This window comes from Vipera berus (assembly GCF_964194415.1).
Source record: "Vipera berus genome assembly, chromosome: 1".
In the NCBI taxonomy this organism is placed as follows: Eukaryota; Metazoa; Chordata; class Lepidosauria; order Squamata; family Viperidae; genus Vipera; species Vipera berus.
In genome coordinates this window covers 357,380,929-357,397,974 of record NC_138202.1, presented here as the reverse complement: position 1 = coordinate 357,397,974, position 17,046 = coordinate 357,380,929, and the positions used below count along the sequence as shown (strand labels likewise).

General features: G+C 42.5%; 1 protein-coding gene across 8 annotated transcripts in view; it reads right to left on the bottom strand.

Annotated features, from left to right (window-relative positions):
* The window catches only part of TRIM37 (tripartite motif containing 37), a 66,484-nt gene that overhangs the window by 9,655 nt on the left and 39,783 nt on the right, over positions 1 to 17,046 (bottom strand). For all 8 annotated transcript variants that reach the window (XR_014028784.1, XM_081346682.1, XM_081346684.1 and 5 more), the window contains 3 exons: positions 8,333 to 8,527; positions 3,509 to 3,820; positions 397 to 528 (listed from right to left, as the gene is read on the bottom strand). Coding sequence is in view for 7 of the 8 variants with exons in the window: in XM_081346682.1 (XP_081202808.1) it covers positions 397 to 528; positions 3,509 to 3,820; positions 8,333 to 8,527 (639 nt within the window). In the remaining variant the exon portion in view is untranslated. The remainder of the gene's footprint in view (positions 1 to 396; positions 529 to 3,508; positions 3,821 to 8,332; positions 8,528 to 17,046) is intronic.

The window sequence follows — 17,046 nt, the reverse complement described above, 5'->3', positions numbered from 1 at the left end:
CTGCGACCTTCTGACAAGCAAAGTCAACGGGGAAGCCGGATTCACTAACGAACCTCGTTACTAAATTTAACAAGTGAAGCGATTCACTTGACAAGTGTGGCCAGAAAGGTGGTCAAATTCACTTAACAAATGCCTCATTTACCAACAGAAATGTCGGGCTCAATTGTGGTCGTCGGTTACCTGTATTTGACAAAAAAGCTGTTGGCTCTTCTCCAACTTTAAACAATTCACCCTCGAATCATTGGTGTCTTTGCAGCTCAAATTGGGTTCCATTTTAACTGCTCTATCAAGCAACGACAGGAAAAGCCCACGTACAGAGGAGCAAGAATTTAAAACTCACAAGCAGCATGCAAAATAGTATGGAAATACACACACATGCCCCAGATATGTTTATACCTTCAGAAGAAAACTGACACTCTGGCTTCAAAAGGACATTTCCATCCCCACAATCCATTGCCCTTCGCAAAGACAGGCTGCCTGCCGCCCCTGAGCGACCAGCTTTAGTTGAACTGTTTTTCTTATTTGCGGCTACAGGATGAAAAAACCAAAAAACCAAAACAAACTTCAGCTTTAAATACAAGTAACATTTTAAAAAGAGAGACATAAGTAGATCTGGGTTAGACTTAAAAGAGGGTTCACCCCAATCATTACCATTATTTTAGAACTTCTAAAACCAGGTATTTTATCTCAGCTCAAAGATTAATAATAATAATAATAATAATAATAATAATAATAATAATAATAATAATAATAATAATAATAATAATAATAATAATAATAATAATAATAATAATAATAATAAAAAAAGTTGGAAGGGACCTTGGAGGTCATCTAGTCCAACCCCCTGCTCAGGCAGGAAACCCTATACCATTTCAGACAAATGGCTGTCCAGTCTCTTCTTAAAAACTTCCAGTGTTGGAGCATTCACCGCTTCTGGAGGCAGGTTGTTCCACTGGTTAATTGTTCTAACTGTCAGGACGTTTCTCCTTAGTTCTAGGTTGCTCCTCTCCATTGCTTCTTGTCCTGCCTTTAGGCGCTTTGGAGAATAGCTTGACTGCCTCTTCTTTGGGGCAGCCCCTGAGATACTGTTATGCTGCTATCATGTCCCCCCTCATCCTTCTCTTCATTAAACTAGACATACCCAATTCCAGCAACCGTTCCTTATATTTATTTATTTATTTATTTATTTATTTATTTATTTATTTATTTAAATTCCATTTATATCCCGCCCTTCTCCGAAGACTCAGGGCGGCTTACAAGCTTAGCAGTAGCCTTCCTTCTATGTATATGTTTTAGCCTCCAGTCCCCTGATCATTTTTGTTGCTCTTCTCTGCACTCTTTCTAGTCCAGGGATAGGCAACCTTGGCTCTTTTATGAATCGTGGACTTCAACTCCCAGAATTCTTGAGCCAGCTATGCTGAGGAGAAATGGAGAGGTTTCCATGCTGAGCCATGCTGGCTCAGGAATTCTGGGAGTTGAAGTCTACGAGTCGTAAAAAAGCCAAGGTTGTCAACCCCTGGCCTAGAGTCTCAACATCTTTTTTACATCGTGGTGACCAAAACTGGATGCAGTTGTCTAGATGGACGTTGTCTTCCTTAATGGAGGCTCCCGTATAGTTTGCTTTGTCTACTTCAGTCGTTTTCAACCCAGGCACCTTCCTAATGCCTGGATTTTAACTCTCAAATCTCCTGAGCCAACAGGGCCACTGGGGAGAATTCTAGCATTACAGTACACATATCTGGAGTTTACCAAGTTTGGGAAACTGTGTTATGGCTTCCTCAATAACCTTAATGTAACCTGGTGGCCAAAACGTGACTGGAAGGCAAGGACTGAAGGGTGTGTCTTATTTAAAGCAACAGGCCAGATCAAAGGATAAAGAAGCTCTGTCTATCTGTCTATTGATCGATCCCTCCATCGAACCATCCATTCATTGATCCGTCCATCTAATTTTGTTCTTTCTTTCTTTCTTTTTCTTTCTTTCTTTCCTTCCTTCCTTTCTTTCTTCCTTTTCTTTCTTTCTTTCTCTTTCTCTCTTTCTTTCTTCCTTTTCTTTCTTTCTTTTTCTTTCTTTTTTTCTTTTTTCTTTCTTTCTTCTTTCTTTCTTTCTTTCTTTCTTTCTTTCTTTCTTTCTTTCTTTCTTTCTTTCTTTCTTTTTTATTTATTTTATTAGATTTATATACCGCCCTTTCCCAAAGGACTCAGGGCGGTTTACAGGGTATTTTAAAATCAAACCAATACAAAATACAAAAGTTAAAAAACAATTTAAAAAGATTAAATTATCCCTAAAAATAAAAACCCCAGTTAAAAATTCTCAGCCTGGGCCGGAGAGCTCAAAGAGCCAGGTCTTCAGGTCCCGGCGGAATGATCGGAGGTCGGGGGCAGTCCTCAGCTCCACGGACAGCTGGTTCCAGAGGGCCGGCGCACCCACAGAGAAGGCCCTTTCCCTGGGTGTTATCCGCCGGCAATCTTTAACCGGCGGCACCCTGAGAAGACCCTCCCTGTGTGAGCGCACTGGACGAAGGGAACTTGATGCTGGCACCAGGTGTTCCCTCAAATAACCCAGACCCAAGCCATTCAGGGCTTTATAGGTCATCACCAGCACCTTGAATCTCACCTGGAGGGCAACCGGAAGCCAATGCAGCTCGCGGAGTAGAGGTGTTACATGGTAGTATCGGGAAATCCCCATCACAACTCGCGCAGCCGCATTCTGCACCAGTTGAAGCCTCCGAGTGGTCCTCAAGTGCAGCCCCATGTAGAGAGCGTTGCAGTAGTCTAAATTATTCTAATTTGCTAAGCGATTCCGGCTTCCCCCATAGTCTTTGCTTGTTGGAAGCCGGCTGAGAAGCTTACAAAAGGTGATCACGTGCCCCTGAGACACTGTCATGCATACATGAATAAGAGCCTTGGTGGAGCAGTGGGCTAATGCCTCCTTAAGTAACACCAGCTGCCTGCAATTAGTGCAGGTTCGCATCCCACCAGGCTCAAGGTTGACTCAGCCTTCCATCCTTCCGAGGTAGGTAAAATGAGGACCCAGATTGTTGGGGGCAATTAAGCTGACTTTGTAATAATGCCGCTTGGGGTGTGTGTGTGAAAGCCCTAATAAGCAGGCATATACATAGAATGAAGGCTACTGTGCCGTTGTATCTTGGCACAGTCACTGACAAACAGTTGTAAACGGAGGACTATCTGCACAGCTGGCCATCGGTAGCCCTTGGCTTGTGGGTGCCGTGAACTATGCACCTGGATCTCCCTGTGAAATGTAAAGCATTAAGGCCACGGCCTCCATCAGCCACCAGGGCCTTGACAGAAGCAGACTAATTTTCACAGCTTTCGCCCTCACTTTGTTCTCAAACTATACAGGGCTTAAAAAAACTGAAGTTCCTTTGAAACCAGTGCTTTAGCAAGGTGGGGTGCAATCCTGTCTCTGAGATTTTAAAAGGCTGCCCCCGACAGGTTGCTAAACGGCTCCTTTCTTATGGAAGGGATGACTAAGCCCACGTCCACTTACAATTCCGAATATAGCAGCTGGAGAGGGACGATTTTGTCAGCAGCTCCCTCCCAAGTTCCTGCAGCTTGTTGTAGCTTTCCGTCCCGCAAGCCGCCAAGGCTCCCTGGTCAGCAGGGAAGGCGTACGTTGCCTGCCCGTCAGAAGGGTTGGTGTTGCTGCTCCGAACCTCGGACAGCTGGTTCTTCACATCTGACATCTTGCTCCGTACTTCAGCCATCTGACTCTTCAACCTCTTCAGCATTTTAAGGTCCGGCGGGACGCGCCACATGGCCTGGTGCCTCCGCTGGTCTTTCTCTTTCAAAGAGTACGATGCTGAACAGAGAAGAAATGAGAAAGAACGGTCAAGCTCGCCACCAAAAAAAGGTTCCAGGGCACCCCAGGGTAGCATCTATAGCAGGGCTTTTCAACCAGTGGTACGGGTACCACCTGGGGTACATGGGCACCTGGCAAATGTGGCACGCAACCATCCTAGAAAAGTAGTGGGGGAGGAGAATGAGCTGAACCGGTGGCAGCACCGCACAAGCCTGAGCGAGAGACGGCTGGAGCTGCAGGGCTGTTGGGGCTCAGTGGAAGCGCCAGGATCCAGCTGAAGCTCAGCGCTGATCCTGGCACTTCTGAACCCAGAAGAAGCGCCGATCAGCTGGAATGTTGCAGCATCTCCAGGGTCTTGTGATTTACATTCAGATGCTTGGGCACTGATTCATATTTATGACGGTCACAGTGTCCCAGGGTCATGTGAAGTGACCAAAACCTGCTGCAACCACCCAGTGGGGGGGGGGGAATAAAAACCAGTGATTGCTTTGGTTTTCATGTCTAAGGTGAGATCAGAATTCAGTCTCCCAGTTTCAAGCCTTAACCACTAGGCCAGGGGTAGGCAACCTTGGCTCTTTTATGACTCGTGGACTTCAACTCCCAGAATTCCTGAGCCAGCATGGCTCAGCATGGAAACCTCTCCATTTCTCCTCAGCGTGGCTGGCTCAGGAATTCTGGGAGTTGAAGTCCACGAGTCACAAAAGAGCCCAAGGTTGCCTACCCCTGTGCTAACCAAAGCTTTACACCAGACCTGAACACTAGTTGAGACTTCATTCTTTGATTGCACCTCCACTTAAGGATATAGCATATAAAATTTTTAATGGATTAGAGTTATTAGGGTCTATTTAGTATCAAATGAAGCAATATCAAAACACTTTGCAAATGATCGGTTAGGCCGGGGGTCTTCAAACTTGGGCCCTTTTATGACTTGTGGACTTCAACTCCCAGAATTCTGGGAGATGAAGTCCACAAGTCATAAAAGGGCCAAGTTTGAAGACCCCTGAGTTAGGCAAAGGATGATGGAGGACTGCAGGAATGTCAGGACATGTGAGAAAAGCTAATTTCTAGCAAGAAATGCTCCCCTTAAAGAAAATCCAATTTGAAATGGCTCACTAGAGATTATAATGTCGGACGGTAATAACACGCAGCTGCTTTTGCGGTATCCAAATGGCGCACAGCCCCATTACCTAAAATACCATTTTACCGCAATAGCATTTCAGTAATGGACCAAAACTAGATGGAATTTTTTCCACCGAACATAAAAGGCCTCTCTCCGGTAGCACAAATCCGCAATAAACTGCCTAAAAGTTAGCATAGCCAGAGCGTTTGCTTGAGCTAATTTTTCACGCTTCCCATTAAGCACAGACCTTTTATTAAAGAAATAAAAAAGTTAAAGAGGAAAAGGTCAGGCCGCTGAGTCTTTTCTAGGTGAAATGACACACAGTTTTGCCGTGGAAGATGCTGAAACTATCACAGGGAAAGGGGGAAAAGATCTATTCAATTTTTACTGCATAAAGTGCCCTATTTCTGGCTCTTCCTCCTCTCCTTTCCTCCACCCTCCCTCCCGCTTCTGGCATGGGCAAAACTAGAAATAAAAGGTCTGATGGAGTTGCAGGAGCAGAGAGCTGCATACGGTCCGACACCAAGAGAGCAGAATCAAAGTCATTTGCTACAAAATGGGCAGCAAGTAAATTCAATGAACAAGGAAACAAACCCATAAGGAAAGGGGGAAAGGGGTCAAAACAAAGAAGGCAGAGGGCCCGTACGTACTACATGAAATGCGTAATTGAATTGTGCTTCCACGACACCCAGAAAAAGGCAATCAAAGAAGATGGAGAGACATCGTCAAAGACACACTACAACAGGGGTGTCAAACTCAATTTCATTGAGGGCCGCATCAGCATTGCGGTTGCCCTCAGGGGGCCGGGTAGGTATGGCCTGGGTGGGCGTGGCCTACTGGGTGGGCATGGCTAGAGTGCGTATGGCCTACTGGGTGGGCGTGGCCATCTCTACATCGTTCGCATCAAGGGTGCCTATGGGGGCCTGGGCAGGAGTGGGACAGATCTGAGGGTCTCTGGCAGAAGGAGGGTCTCTGGGCCAGGGCCAAGGCAGTGGGGGCCGTTCCCTCACTGTTTCCAGGATGGCTTCGCGGGCTGCATGAAACCACTTCGCGGGCCGGATCTGGCCCCCGGGCCTTGTGTTTGACATGTCTGCACTACAAGGTCAATCAACAATGATTGAGGCTGCCAGAAGAGGAGAATCCAGAATTTTGTTATCTTCTTTGACACCCGGAGGAGGAGGAAGATAAACGAAAAGGGGAGGGGGAGGAGAAGATTTTCAGAGGAGCTCCGAGGAATGAGACAAAGCCAGAAGGAGAAGACAAAAAGCTGAAGGAGAAAGGCTGGCAATGATCTACAAGTTCACTGCTCTTTCCTAAGAACAAGAAGCAACTATATTTTAAGGCACAATTTATGTCTCAGCCAAGCTAATTAAAATCGTAATTATTATTAGTATTTTCTTGCTAATCTAACAACTCCACACAAGGGCGTACAGAATCTCTATGGTGACGTTGCCAAAATGACGGTTGTTATTTTTAAAAAGATCTAAATTTGCTTTTATTTAGTTTCTGAATCCAACATATGCTATTGAACAAATGTAATACACATCCCGGGGCTCCGGGGCTATCACATTGCCAGCCGATGTCTTCAGGCTCTCAATAGGACAGTCATTCTCTCAATATTTGTACTGATTGCTTTCTCAAGTGTTGCGTTCCAAATTCTCATTATCTTGTCGTTAAATTACAGATGAGACCTTAAAAACACATTCCATCTTGAAGTAAACACCAGCTGAATACAGACTTTTTCTGCCTGTACCGCTAACTGGCCAAGTATCTCAGGTATATTTAATCTGAATGTTTCTATTTTTTTATTGTTTTAAAATGTTTTTAGTTTTGAATGCAATACATACGTCTGAAACGGTATAGGGCAGGGGTCAGCAACCTGAAACAGTGAAAGAGCCACTCGGAACCGTTTCCCTCACAAAAGGAAAAACTGGGAGCCGCAAAAAATGTGTGCACATGTGCGTACATGCACGCATGCGCAGAACAGGGTTTGACTGAAGAGTGAAGCCAAGGCGAGATATGCACCTACCCTGCATATTTGAATTGATTGGTTGAACTTTTTTAGTCCCACTTTTTTTTTTGGACTGCACATGGCAGAGGACTGGGAGCCGCAGAAGATGGCTGAAAGAGCCGCATGCGGCTCCGGAGCCGCAGGTTGCAGACCTGTGGTATAGGGTGATAAGCTGTCCAGAGTCATTGACTGAGATGGATGGCTATAGAAGTTAACTGAACGAATGAAGAATGAATGAATGAATGAAGAAATGAATGAATCATGTTTAATTTTTTTAGCTTACAGGATAGTGATGGCAAACCTTTTAGAGACCGAGTGCCCAAACCACAACCCAAAACCCACTTGTGTATCTTCGGGTGCCGGGTGGGTGTGGCCCTTTGGGTGGGCGTGGCCCATTGGGTGGGCATGGCTGCAGTGGTAATGGCAGACTAAAAAGTTCAATCAATCAATTCCAACTTAGTTGAAATTGATTGATTGATTGAACCTTTTTTTTTTTTGCACACAGCGGCGGAAGCCTAAAGCAAAAAGGTTTCATAAAACCCAGCTGAAGGCCTAGGACTGGGGCGATGGCATGCATGCCCACAGAGAGGGCTCTGCGTGCCACCTGTGGCACGTGTGACATAAGTTCGCCACCACGGTTATAGGATATCCATTTACAGGTACCATAGGACACCAAATATTTAATATCGTCTCTGCCTGTTATTTACAAATTACTACAATTTTAACTATACAGAATGACCGTTCGAAGTTGTAACGGTGCTGAAAAGTGACTTATGACCGTTTTCACACTTACTACCCTTGCAGCATCCCCATGGTCACTGAGGAAAATTCAGACACTTGGCAACTAACTCATATTTACGATAGCTGCAATTTCCTGGGGGTTACGCAATCCCCTTCTGTGACCTTCTGGCAAGCAAAGTCAATGGGGGAAATCAGATTTACTTAACCCCCTTGTTACTAGCTGAACAGCTGCAGTGATCCACTTTAACAACTGTCTTTGTTCAGCAACATAAATTTTGGGGTCAATTGTGGTTATTAAGTCAAGCACGACCTGTAAATTCCTTCTTTTCTCAAGGACCTGAACCACAAAACTACACCACATCGATGTATTCACGGTCTGTGGAAGTTTAAATGCTTCAGCTTTCTAAAGCATATTCTTAGTATCGTTAGACTCTCCCTAATTTTAGTGGGAGATCTTATGTTCATCGATTTAAAACACTTATCAGGAATCATATCTTAAGAATAACCGCCCAGGATTAAGTAGCTCCTTTGAGAAGGGTTCCCTGAGTCAGAAATGATGGATCTCATTTTTTTGTGTCTCTCCAGAAAAGATGAAGGCTTCTTTCACAAAGCTTTCTGTCCCCTCACGTCCCCTACTCACCTCTATTCTGCAAAAGTGAAGCAGGCGGGCGTGGCTGTAGACCCCACAGGTTTTCCATCCCATTCCTGTCCTTCAGGTCCAGCAAATGTATTAATATCAAGGGATCTATATCAAGCAAGCTGCTACTGGCAGAAGCGAGTGCATTTCCTCGCTTTGACAAGTGGCTGGTTGTTGGGCGGTATGCATGGCTCCCACCTGGAGGAGGAAGAACAAGAAGAAGAAAAAGAAAAGAAAGAGGCACTCAGTAATTCTTAGATGTCACCCAGAGTTATTAGCACTGCCTCCAATAGTGAAATCAACTGTGAACACTAGCAGACGTGTACCTAAACCAGGGGTGGGGAACCTTGGCTCTTTTATGACTCGTGGACTTCAACTCCCAGAATTCCTGAGCCAGCCATGCTGAGGAGAAAGGGAGAGGTTGCCATGCTGAGCCAGGCCGGCTCAGGAATTCTGGGAGTTGAAGTCCACGAGTCATGAAGGGACCATAGTTCCCCCACGCTGGCTCAGGAGTTCTGGGAGTTGAAGTCTATTACCCTAATGCAGGGGTAGGCAACCTTGGCTCTTTTAATGACTCGTGGACTTCAACTCCCAGAATTCCTGAGCCGGCATCGCTCAGCTTGGAAACCTCTCCCTTTCCCCTCAGCATGGCTGGCTCAGGAATTCTGGGAGTTGAAGTCTACGAGTCATAAAAGAGCCAAGGTTGCCTACCCCTGACCTAAACAGACCCATAGAGAAATAAGAAAACGACCATATTAAGCTATTTTGTGGAGAAATATAAAACATTTTTGTCTCCACAAAATAGCCTGACATGGTCTCAGAATCTTGTACTTTGGGAAGATAGAAACGCAGGATAGAGAGACTTCCGGTGGCGGCGCGGCGCCGGAGACAGCCGTTTCGGGCTGCCCGCTGCTCAGCTGTGTTGTTTTCACCCGAAACAGCGCCGATCAGCTGTTCGGGTGAATTTGAAGCCCCCTCCTCGGGAGAAGAGGAGGGGGAGAGGCCCCAGGTAGGGGTTGAGTTCTCCGGGGCCGCCTGAGCTCAAAGCTTGGGCGGCTGAAGGATTGAACTCCCCCGTAGCCTGGGTTGCTCCCAGCTGTTCAGCGTCTCTGCTCCGGGATTCTTGGAGCAGAGCCAGGCGTTTGCGACCACCCCTGCCAGAAGGAAAGACCCTGGAATAAAAGGAGCAGGCAGAGCGGTACAGGAGGAAGAGGTGAAGAGGACTTTTATTTTTACTCTCTAGCTTAATGGACTTTTTAAACTTAAAGTGAAAGTGCGTAATAAGTAAAAGTAAAAAGATGGCGGCCAAACCTCCCTCAAAAACTCTTCGGAGTGCTGGAACTTCCCCGGTGCAACAGACATCGTTGCAAGCCTTGCTTCCTCCTGCTGCATTGACATCGAAGGATTTACAAGATGCTCTTGAAAAACATGCCCAGGTAATTTTAGAAACACTGGGTGATAAATTGGCAAAGGTGGAGGAGAAATTGGAGAAAATGGAGGAGAGGATAGAAGAGAGGATGGAAGAGAAATTCAGTGCGATGAGGGTAGACATTTTGTCTACAGTGGAAAGTGTGGCTGAATGCGTGCAAGGTTTGGAAGAAAAAGTGGAAGATTTGACCCAAAAAAATGCTATATTAGAAGTAAAGGTATTGGAGAATGAAGAGTTAAGAGATAAAATGGACAGAGAATTAAGTCTTGTTCAGTTTCATCAGATGCAGTATGCTGTTAGAATCAGAGGCTTAAAAGAAAATATTAAGGAAGACCTAAAGCAGCTGATTTCTGAAGCTCTGGAAGCAGTATTGGGTCAGCCAGCATCTGAAATAAAGGGATGCATGGATAAAGTTTTTCGTGTAAATTCATGGATTGCTAGACAGAGAAAGCTACCTAGAGATGTGGTGGTTTATTTTGCAAAGAGAGAAACTAGAGATGAAGTTATTCAAGCTGCCTATGATACTAAAGTAATGGTTGCTGACCAAGAAGTTTTGGTTTTAAAGGAAATTCCTCCAAAGATTTTAAGGAGAAGAAAGGACTTTGCATTTCTTGTGCAGGAACTTAAGCAACGTGATATAAGGTTCAGATGGGAGATCCCAGTTGGATTGGTGGCGATGCATGAAGGTAAAAGATACCGTCTGGTTACTGTGACACAGGCGCGTGATTTCTACAATAATGTTTTAAAAGCAACCCCACTATCACTTCTGGAAGCGGCAAAGGGATCTGGAGAAGAAGATGGACAGACAGAGGAGAATGGTGCTGGAGGGGATCAAACTATAACTTCGTTGGCTGATGTTGGAGAGCTGAGGGTGACGCGTGCTGCTTTAAAAAGAGCAAAACAAATAAAAGAACAAGACCAGCAGAAGTTTATGGAAATTTCAAAGAGTACTTATATCGAGGCAGTGGGAGGAGCGCGGCCCAAAGGCGACAGAGGGGCTATTAAAGATGTGCTCCAACAGCTTCGGGATGACAAGCATGGCGACTAAATTTCTAACCTGGAACGTTAATGGACTAAACTCGCCTCAGAAGAGAAAGAAAGTTTTTCAATATTTAAAACAATTTAAGATTGATGTTATATGTTTGCAAGAAACGCATATTAGGGCTATGGACCAAAAGTTTTTATTGAACTCAAGGTTGGGTATGCAATTTGTCGCCTCTGCAATGAATAAGAAAAACGGAGTGGTTGTCTATGTTAAAAGTGCTTTAACAGCGGACTTAATTGAAGCAGATAAGCATGGAAGATACGTAATGATAGATTTGTTGTTAGAAGGCAAAAAAACGCTTTTAGTTGGACTGTATGCTCCTAATCAACAACAACAAGCTGACTTTTTTAGCTTACTTCATACAAAGCTTACTCAGTTGGATTACAAATCGTTTATTTTTATGGGGGACTGGAATGGTGTTTTGGACGTACAGATGGATAAGGCTGGTTTTTTTAAGCGTGTTCCGTGTCATGCCAGACTGCCTAAATCTTTTTTTGAAATGAAGGATGATTTGGAATTGCGAGACATTTGGCGTGACACACACCCGCATGAAAAGGATTATACTTTTTTTTCTGATAGACATCAATCTTTTTCCAGGATTGACTTCATTTTGTTGACTAACGATTTTTTTTCTAGGATTAAGAAGGTAAAGATTTGTGCAAGAGCTATTTCTGACCATAGTCCAGTATGGTTAGAGATTAATAAGGACAATAGAGATAGGCGCTCGTGGCGCGTAAATGAGAACTTGTTTAGAAATCAGAAAAATGTGGAAGAGTGTAAACAGCGAATGAAGGATTTTTTTGAAATTAATATGAATAAGGATACTTCTATGGACATGGTTTGGGATGCTAGCAAGGCCTATATGAGAGGGGTGTTGATATATATGAATAATAGACACAGACGTACTTTGGAAGCTAGAAGGAAAGAATTGGAGAATGAAATTAAGGAAAAAGAGAATGCCTTGATTCTGAATCCATTGGATGTGAAGACTAAGGAGGTTATTAAGTTATTAAGAGGACAATTTGATAAACTAATGGCTGACCAGGTGGCTACCAATTTGCGGTTTGCCAGGCATAACACTTTTTGCAATGCTAATAAGCCAGGTAGATGGTTAGCTTATAGACTAAGGAAAAAGCAGAGGGCTTCTAATATAGACAAAATTGAATATAAGGGAAAGGTAGTGTTTCAACAGGATCTTATTAAGGAAGCCTTTGTGGATTTTTATTCTAAATTATATGCTAAGGAGAAGATTAACGAAAAAGACATTGATGTATATTTGGAGAATGCTAGCATTCCGGCTCTTACGCAAGTACAAAAAGAGGAGATTAATCAACTGATTACAGAAGAAGAAATACTTACAGCAATTAAGGAGTTGAAGATGGATAAAGCGCCAGGTACAGATGGTCTGACTGCGGCCTACTACAAAAATTTACAATTAGAGATGATAAAACCGTTAAAGGAATTGTTCCAGATAATCCAGAGAGGGGGAAAGGTGCCTCCGTCTTGGAGAACTGCTTTTATTTCTTTGATTCCGAAGGAAGACCAAGATGTTACTCAAGTAAAAAACTACAGACCGATATCACTATTAAATACAGACTATAAGATATTTGCTAAGGTGTTGGCTAATAGATTGATGAGGGTTCTGCAACAGGTGATTCATGGGGATCAAACTGGGTTTATTAGTGGTAGGCAAATGAAAAATAACGTGAGGCATATAGTTGATGTGTTGGAATTTTTGGAAAGGAACAACCAGATCCCTGCGGCGCTAATTTTTTTAGATGCTGAAAAAGCCTTTGATCAATTGAACTGGCAATTTTTGATGAAAGTTTTAGATAAAATGAATTTTGGGGATAAATTTTTGCAACCAATTAGGGCATTATATCAAAAACAAACAGCCCGAATAATAGTTAATAATAGCTTGTCAGAAGCATGTAATATCGAGAAGGGTACAAGGCAAGGGTGCCCGTTATCGCCTTTGTTATTTGTGTTAACATTGGAGATATTACTGGTAAAAATACGGAACTCGGAAAGAATTAAGGGTATACAAATTAGAGATCAGGATTATAGATTGAGAGCGTTCGCAGACGATCTGGTTGTTACAGTGACCTAGCCGAAGAGTTCTGTTGTGGACCTGATGGAGATAATAATGCAATATGGGAAGGTTTCTGGATTTAAAGTTAATGTACAAAAAACTAAAATTCTGGCTAAAAATATGACAGCATCGCAAAAGGCCCTTTTAGAAGGGTTAACTGGATTTGAGATTGTTAAAAGGGTCAAATATTTGGGGGTGCTTTTGTCGCCCTCCAATACAAAACTATATAAAAATAACTATGAAAAATTATGGGGAAAAATCCAAAAAGAAATGGAGAGTTGGGAAAAACTGCAATTGTCATTGTTGGGGCGAATCGCAGCAGTGAAAATGAATGTCCTGCCTAAATTTTTATTTTTATTTCAAATGATACCGGTTCTTAAGAAAGATTCTAATTTGGAGGAATGGCAGAGAGGTATCAATAAATTTGTCTGGGCAGGGAAAAGGCCACGAGTTAAACTTAAGATTATGCAGGATACTCGTGAAAGAGGTAGTCTTAAAATGCCTAATCTTAAATTATATTATGAAGCTGCTGCGTTAGCAGGTATAAGTGATTGGATTAATTTGACACAAGAGAGATTATTAAATCTTGAGGGCCATGATTTGCTGTTTGGCTGGCATGCATATTTGTTGTATGATAAGAAGGTAGATAATGTGTTTAGAGTGCATATTTTAAGACAGGCATTGCTGAGAGTTTGGAAGAAGTATAGACATAAGTTAGACTGTAAGATACCATTGTGGGCAATTCCAAAACACGCAATAGAAAATATAAATGTTGGTTTTAAACATGATGTGACTACGTATAAAGAGATTTTAAGCTTGGAAAGAAATGTCTGGTGTTTGAAACCATATAGCCTCTTGCGAGATGAAGAGATTGTTCAAACTTGGTTTCAATATATTCAGCTACGGGCCAGGTGGAAAGAAGACCAGAAAATTGGCTTTACAATGACTGATGAAAATCTGATAAAGCAAATTAGAAATCAGGGACCAGCACATATTAAACGGATATATCTTGCATTGATAGAGATTGACTCAGAAACAGAACTTGTTAAGTACTGTATGGTAAAATGGGCCCAGAACATCCAAGAAGTTATTACAATGGATACGTGGGAAAAGATTTGGGTGAGGAACGTAAAATTTACACAAGCTCAAAATTTAAGAGAGAACTTTTATAAAATGTTTTATAGATGGCATCTAGATCCTAAAAAGCTTGCAAGTATGTATCCGAATTATCAGCCAAAATGTTGGAGGTGTGGTGATGAAGATGCAACATATTTTCACGTATGGTGGACTTGCAAAAAGGTTAAGGCCTTCTGGATTAAAATTTGGTGGAATATGCAGAAGATTTTCAAGCAAAGGATAAAGTTTTGTCCGCAACTTTTCTTGTTGGGAATAATTACAGATGCTACGGTTGTGGACACTAAGCTGATGTTGAATTTAATTACGGCAGCAAGACTCTTAATAGGTCAGTATTGGAAGAAAGAGGAACTGCCGACCATAGAAGAATGGACTTTAAAGGTTTCTGACCTGGCAGAGATGGCAAAGATTTCGGCTTATTTGAAAGATCACTCGCAAGAACGTTATATTATGGAATGGAGAAAATGGATTGAGTATATCCAGAACAAGTATAGGACTAAAAAGTTTCATGTAGCATTTGAATAAGTCTTCCTTTTTTTTTCTTTTTTTTTCTTGTTTTCTCTATATATAATTAATATTAATAGTGTTTGTATTATCCTATATGAGCCAGAGAGTGATAGATTTTAGAGTTTATGGTTGTTAGCATATGGATGTTTAAGATTGTTTTTTTTTTGTTTTTATACCTTGTACTTAGCTCTGGGAAGTCGGGGGGGGGGGGAGGGGGAGGGGGGACTGTTAAAGAGAAAATGTATGTTAAAACTTTTCAATAAAAAAAAAAAGAAACGCAGGATAGAGAATATTTGTTTCTTTATACATTTAGAAACTTAAGGAAAGGAAGTAGAATCTATATACCCAGCAATGAAACATATAGAAAGATTGTTTTTCTTGGATTTTCTAGCAATCCAAAACAGGGATGCTAGATATGGATAGATCTCCAAATGGTGCTAAATATGTGCCATCACAAGAATGAAGAGACACGAACCCTTTCCCTGTTGATGCATGACAGATTTAATCATTTTTTTAAAAAATAAAGATATAAAGAAATCTATATCAATCAGCGAATAGTTGAAACCAAACGATCAAACCATCTTGTCTGCCGAAGTTGTGGGTGCTCCAACACTGGAAGTTTTTAAGAAGAGACTGGACAACCATTTATCTGAAATGGTATAGGGTTTCCTGCCTGAGCAGGGGGGGTTGGACTAGATGACCTCCCAGGTCCTTTCCAACTCTGTTATTTTGTTATTAAACAATGTTAAGAAATGGAACTGCAGGTATGAAGGAATGAGGAGGATCCAGGAACAAAGTTAAAAAAACTCAGAACCAATACAAAATCAACCACAGGCCAACAATCATTAAAAACACTTAAAACAATAAAAGTGTTATTGTTCATGAAACTATTTAAATTGTTAGTTAGGTGTCTTGATTGTCCTATTATGAGCTCTCTTTAAAAAGGAAGAAGGAAAGTTGGGTAGTCTAAAATTAATTTAATAAGGGATTAATTTAACTGGGAAGTCAAACTCCCATTTTAAAGCTCCTTAAAAACAGGTGATTAAGAACAAGAAAGGAACAGAATGAGAGATCCTTTGAAAAGAGTGGGCTACAGAGACTGTCAACTGAGGATTTCAGCAACATCAAACATTTAAAAAGGAGGGGGAAAAACCCTAAATAATGCATTCAGTCATTTTGCTGAGAGACATCATGTCTCCGTTTCTGCTGTTGTAAAGTAGGTGGTATTAATCAGCTAAATACAAATTAATTTCTCGGCTGGGAAGAAATTCTGTCAAAGGTATAATTTGCCTGCCATATACCAGTGATTGTTATCTAAGTCACAATAGGACTTTGACAGTTATAAACATAACTGTAATATGAAAATACGGATGCTGTTCCTTACTGCCCATAATATACCTGGCAAATCTGTCCCAGATATCCACATTTTCAGCATAATTTTACTAGCCTCGCAGTGCTTGTTTAAAAACAACACTTTTCCAATTATTAAAAAAAAATCTCATCAAATACAGGTACTCCTCGACTTACAGCAATTCGTTTAGTGCCCATTCAAAGTTACAATGGCACTGAAAAAGAGAGACTTACAACCATTTTTCATACTTATGACTCTTGCAGCATCCCTATGGTCATGTGATTTACATTCGGATGCTTGACAACTGACCCATATTTATGACGGTTGCAAGTGTCCTGGGGTTACGCGATCCCCTTTTGCGACCTTCTGACAAGCTAAGTCAATGGGGGAAGCCAGATTCACTTAACAACTGGGTTACTAACGTAACAACTGCAGGGATTCACTTAACAACTGTGGCAAAAAGGTTGTAAAACGGGGCAAAATTCACTTAACAAATTTCTCACTTAGCAACATGAATTTGGGGCTCAATTGTGGTCGGAAGTCAAAGACCACCTGTATGAAGAATCTGTTTCTGAATTACATTCAAATCAACAATGCAAAAGACAGATGTATTTTAATTCTTCTGTATCTACTATCTAAGCCAGGGCTTTTCAACCAGTGGTACGGGTACCACCTGTGGTACATTGGCACCTGGCAGGTGGTACACGACCATCCTAGAAAAGTAGTACCGGGGGAGGGGCTGAACCAGTGGCAGCACCGCACAAGCCTGAGCGAGAGACGGCTGGAGCTGCAGGGCTGTCAGGGCTCAGCGGAAGTGCCAGGAACAGCGCCAGGATCCAGATGGAGCTCGGTGCTGATCCTGGTGCTTTTGCTGAGCCCAGAAGAAGCACCAATCAGCTGGAATGTTGCAGCATCTCCAGGGTCTTGTGATTTACATTCAGATGCTTGGCAACCGATTCATATTTATGACGGTCACAGTGTCCCAGGGTCATGTGAAGTGACCAAAACCTGCTGCAACCACCAAGCAGATGGGGGGGGGGGAAAATAAAAACCAAACACCCTCCCACAATCCACTCCACCCCCGCTTCCAATCCTCAACAGAAATGCTCACAACAATGAAAACCTCGGACAGAAGGAAGAACATCGCCGGGTGGGCAGG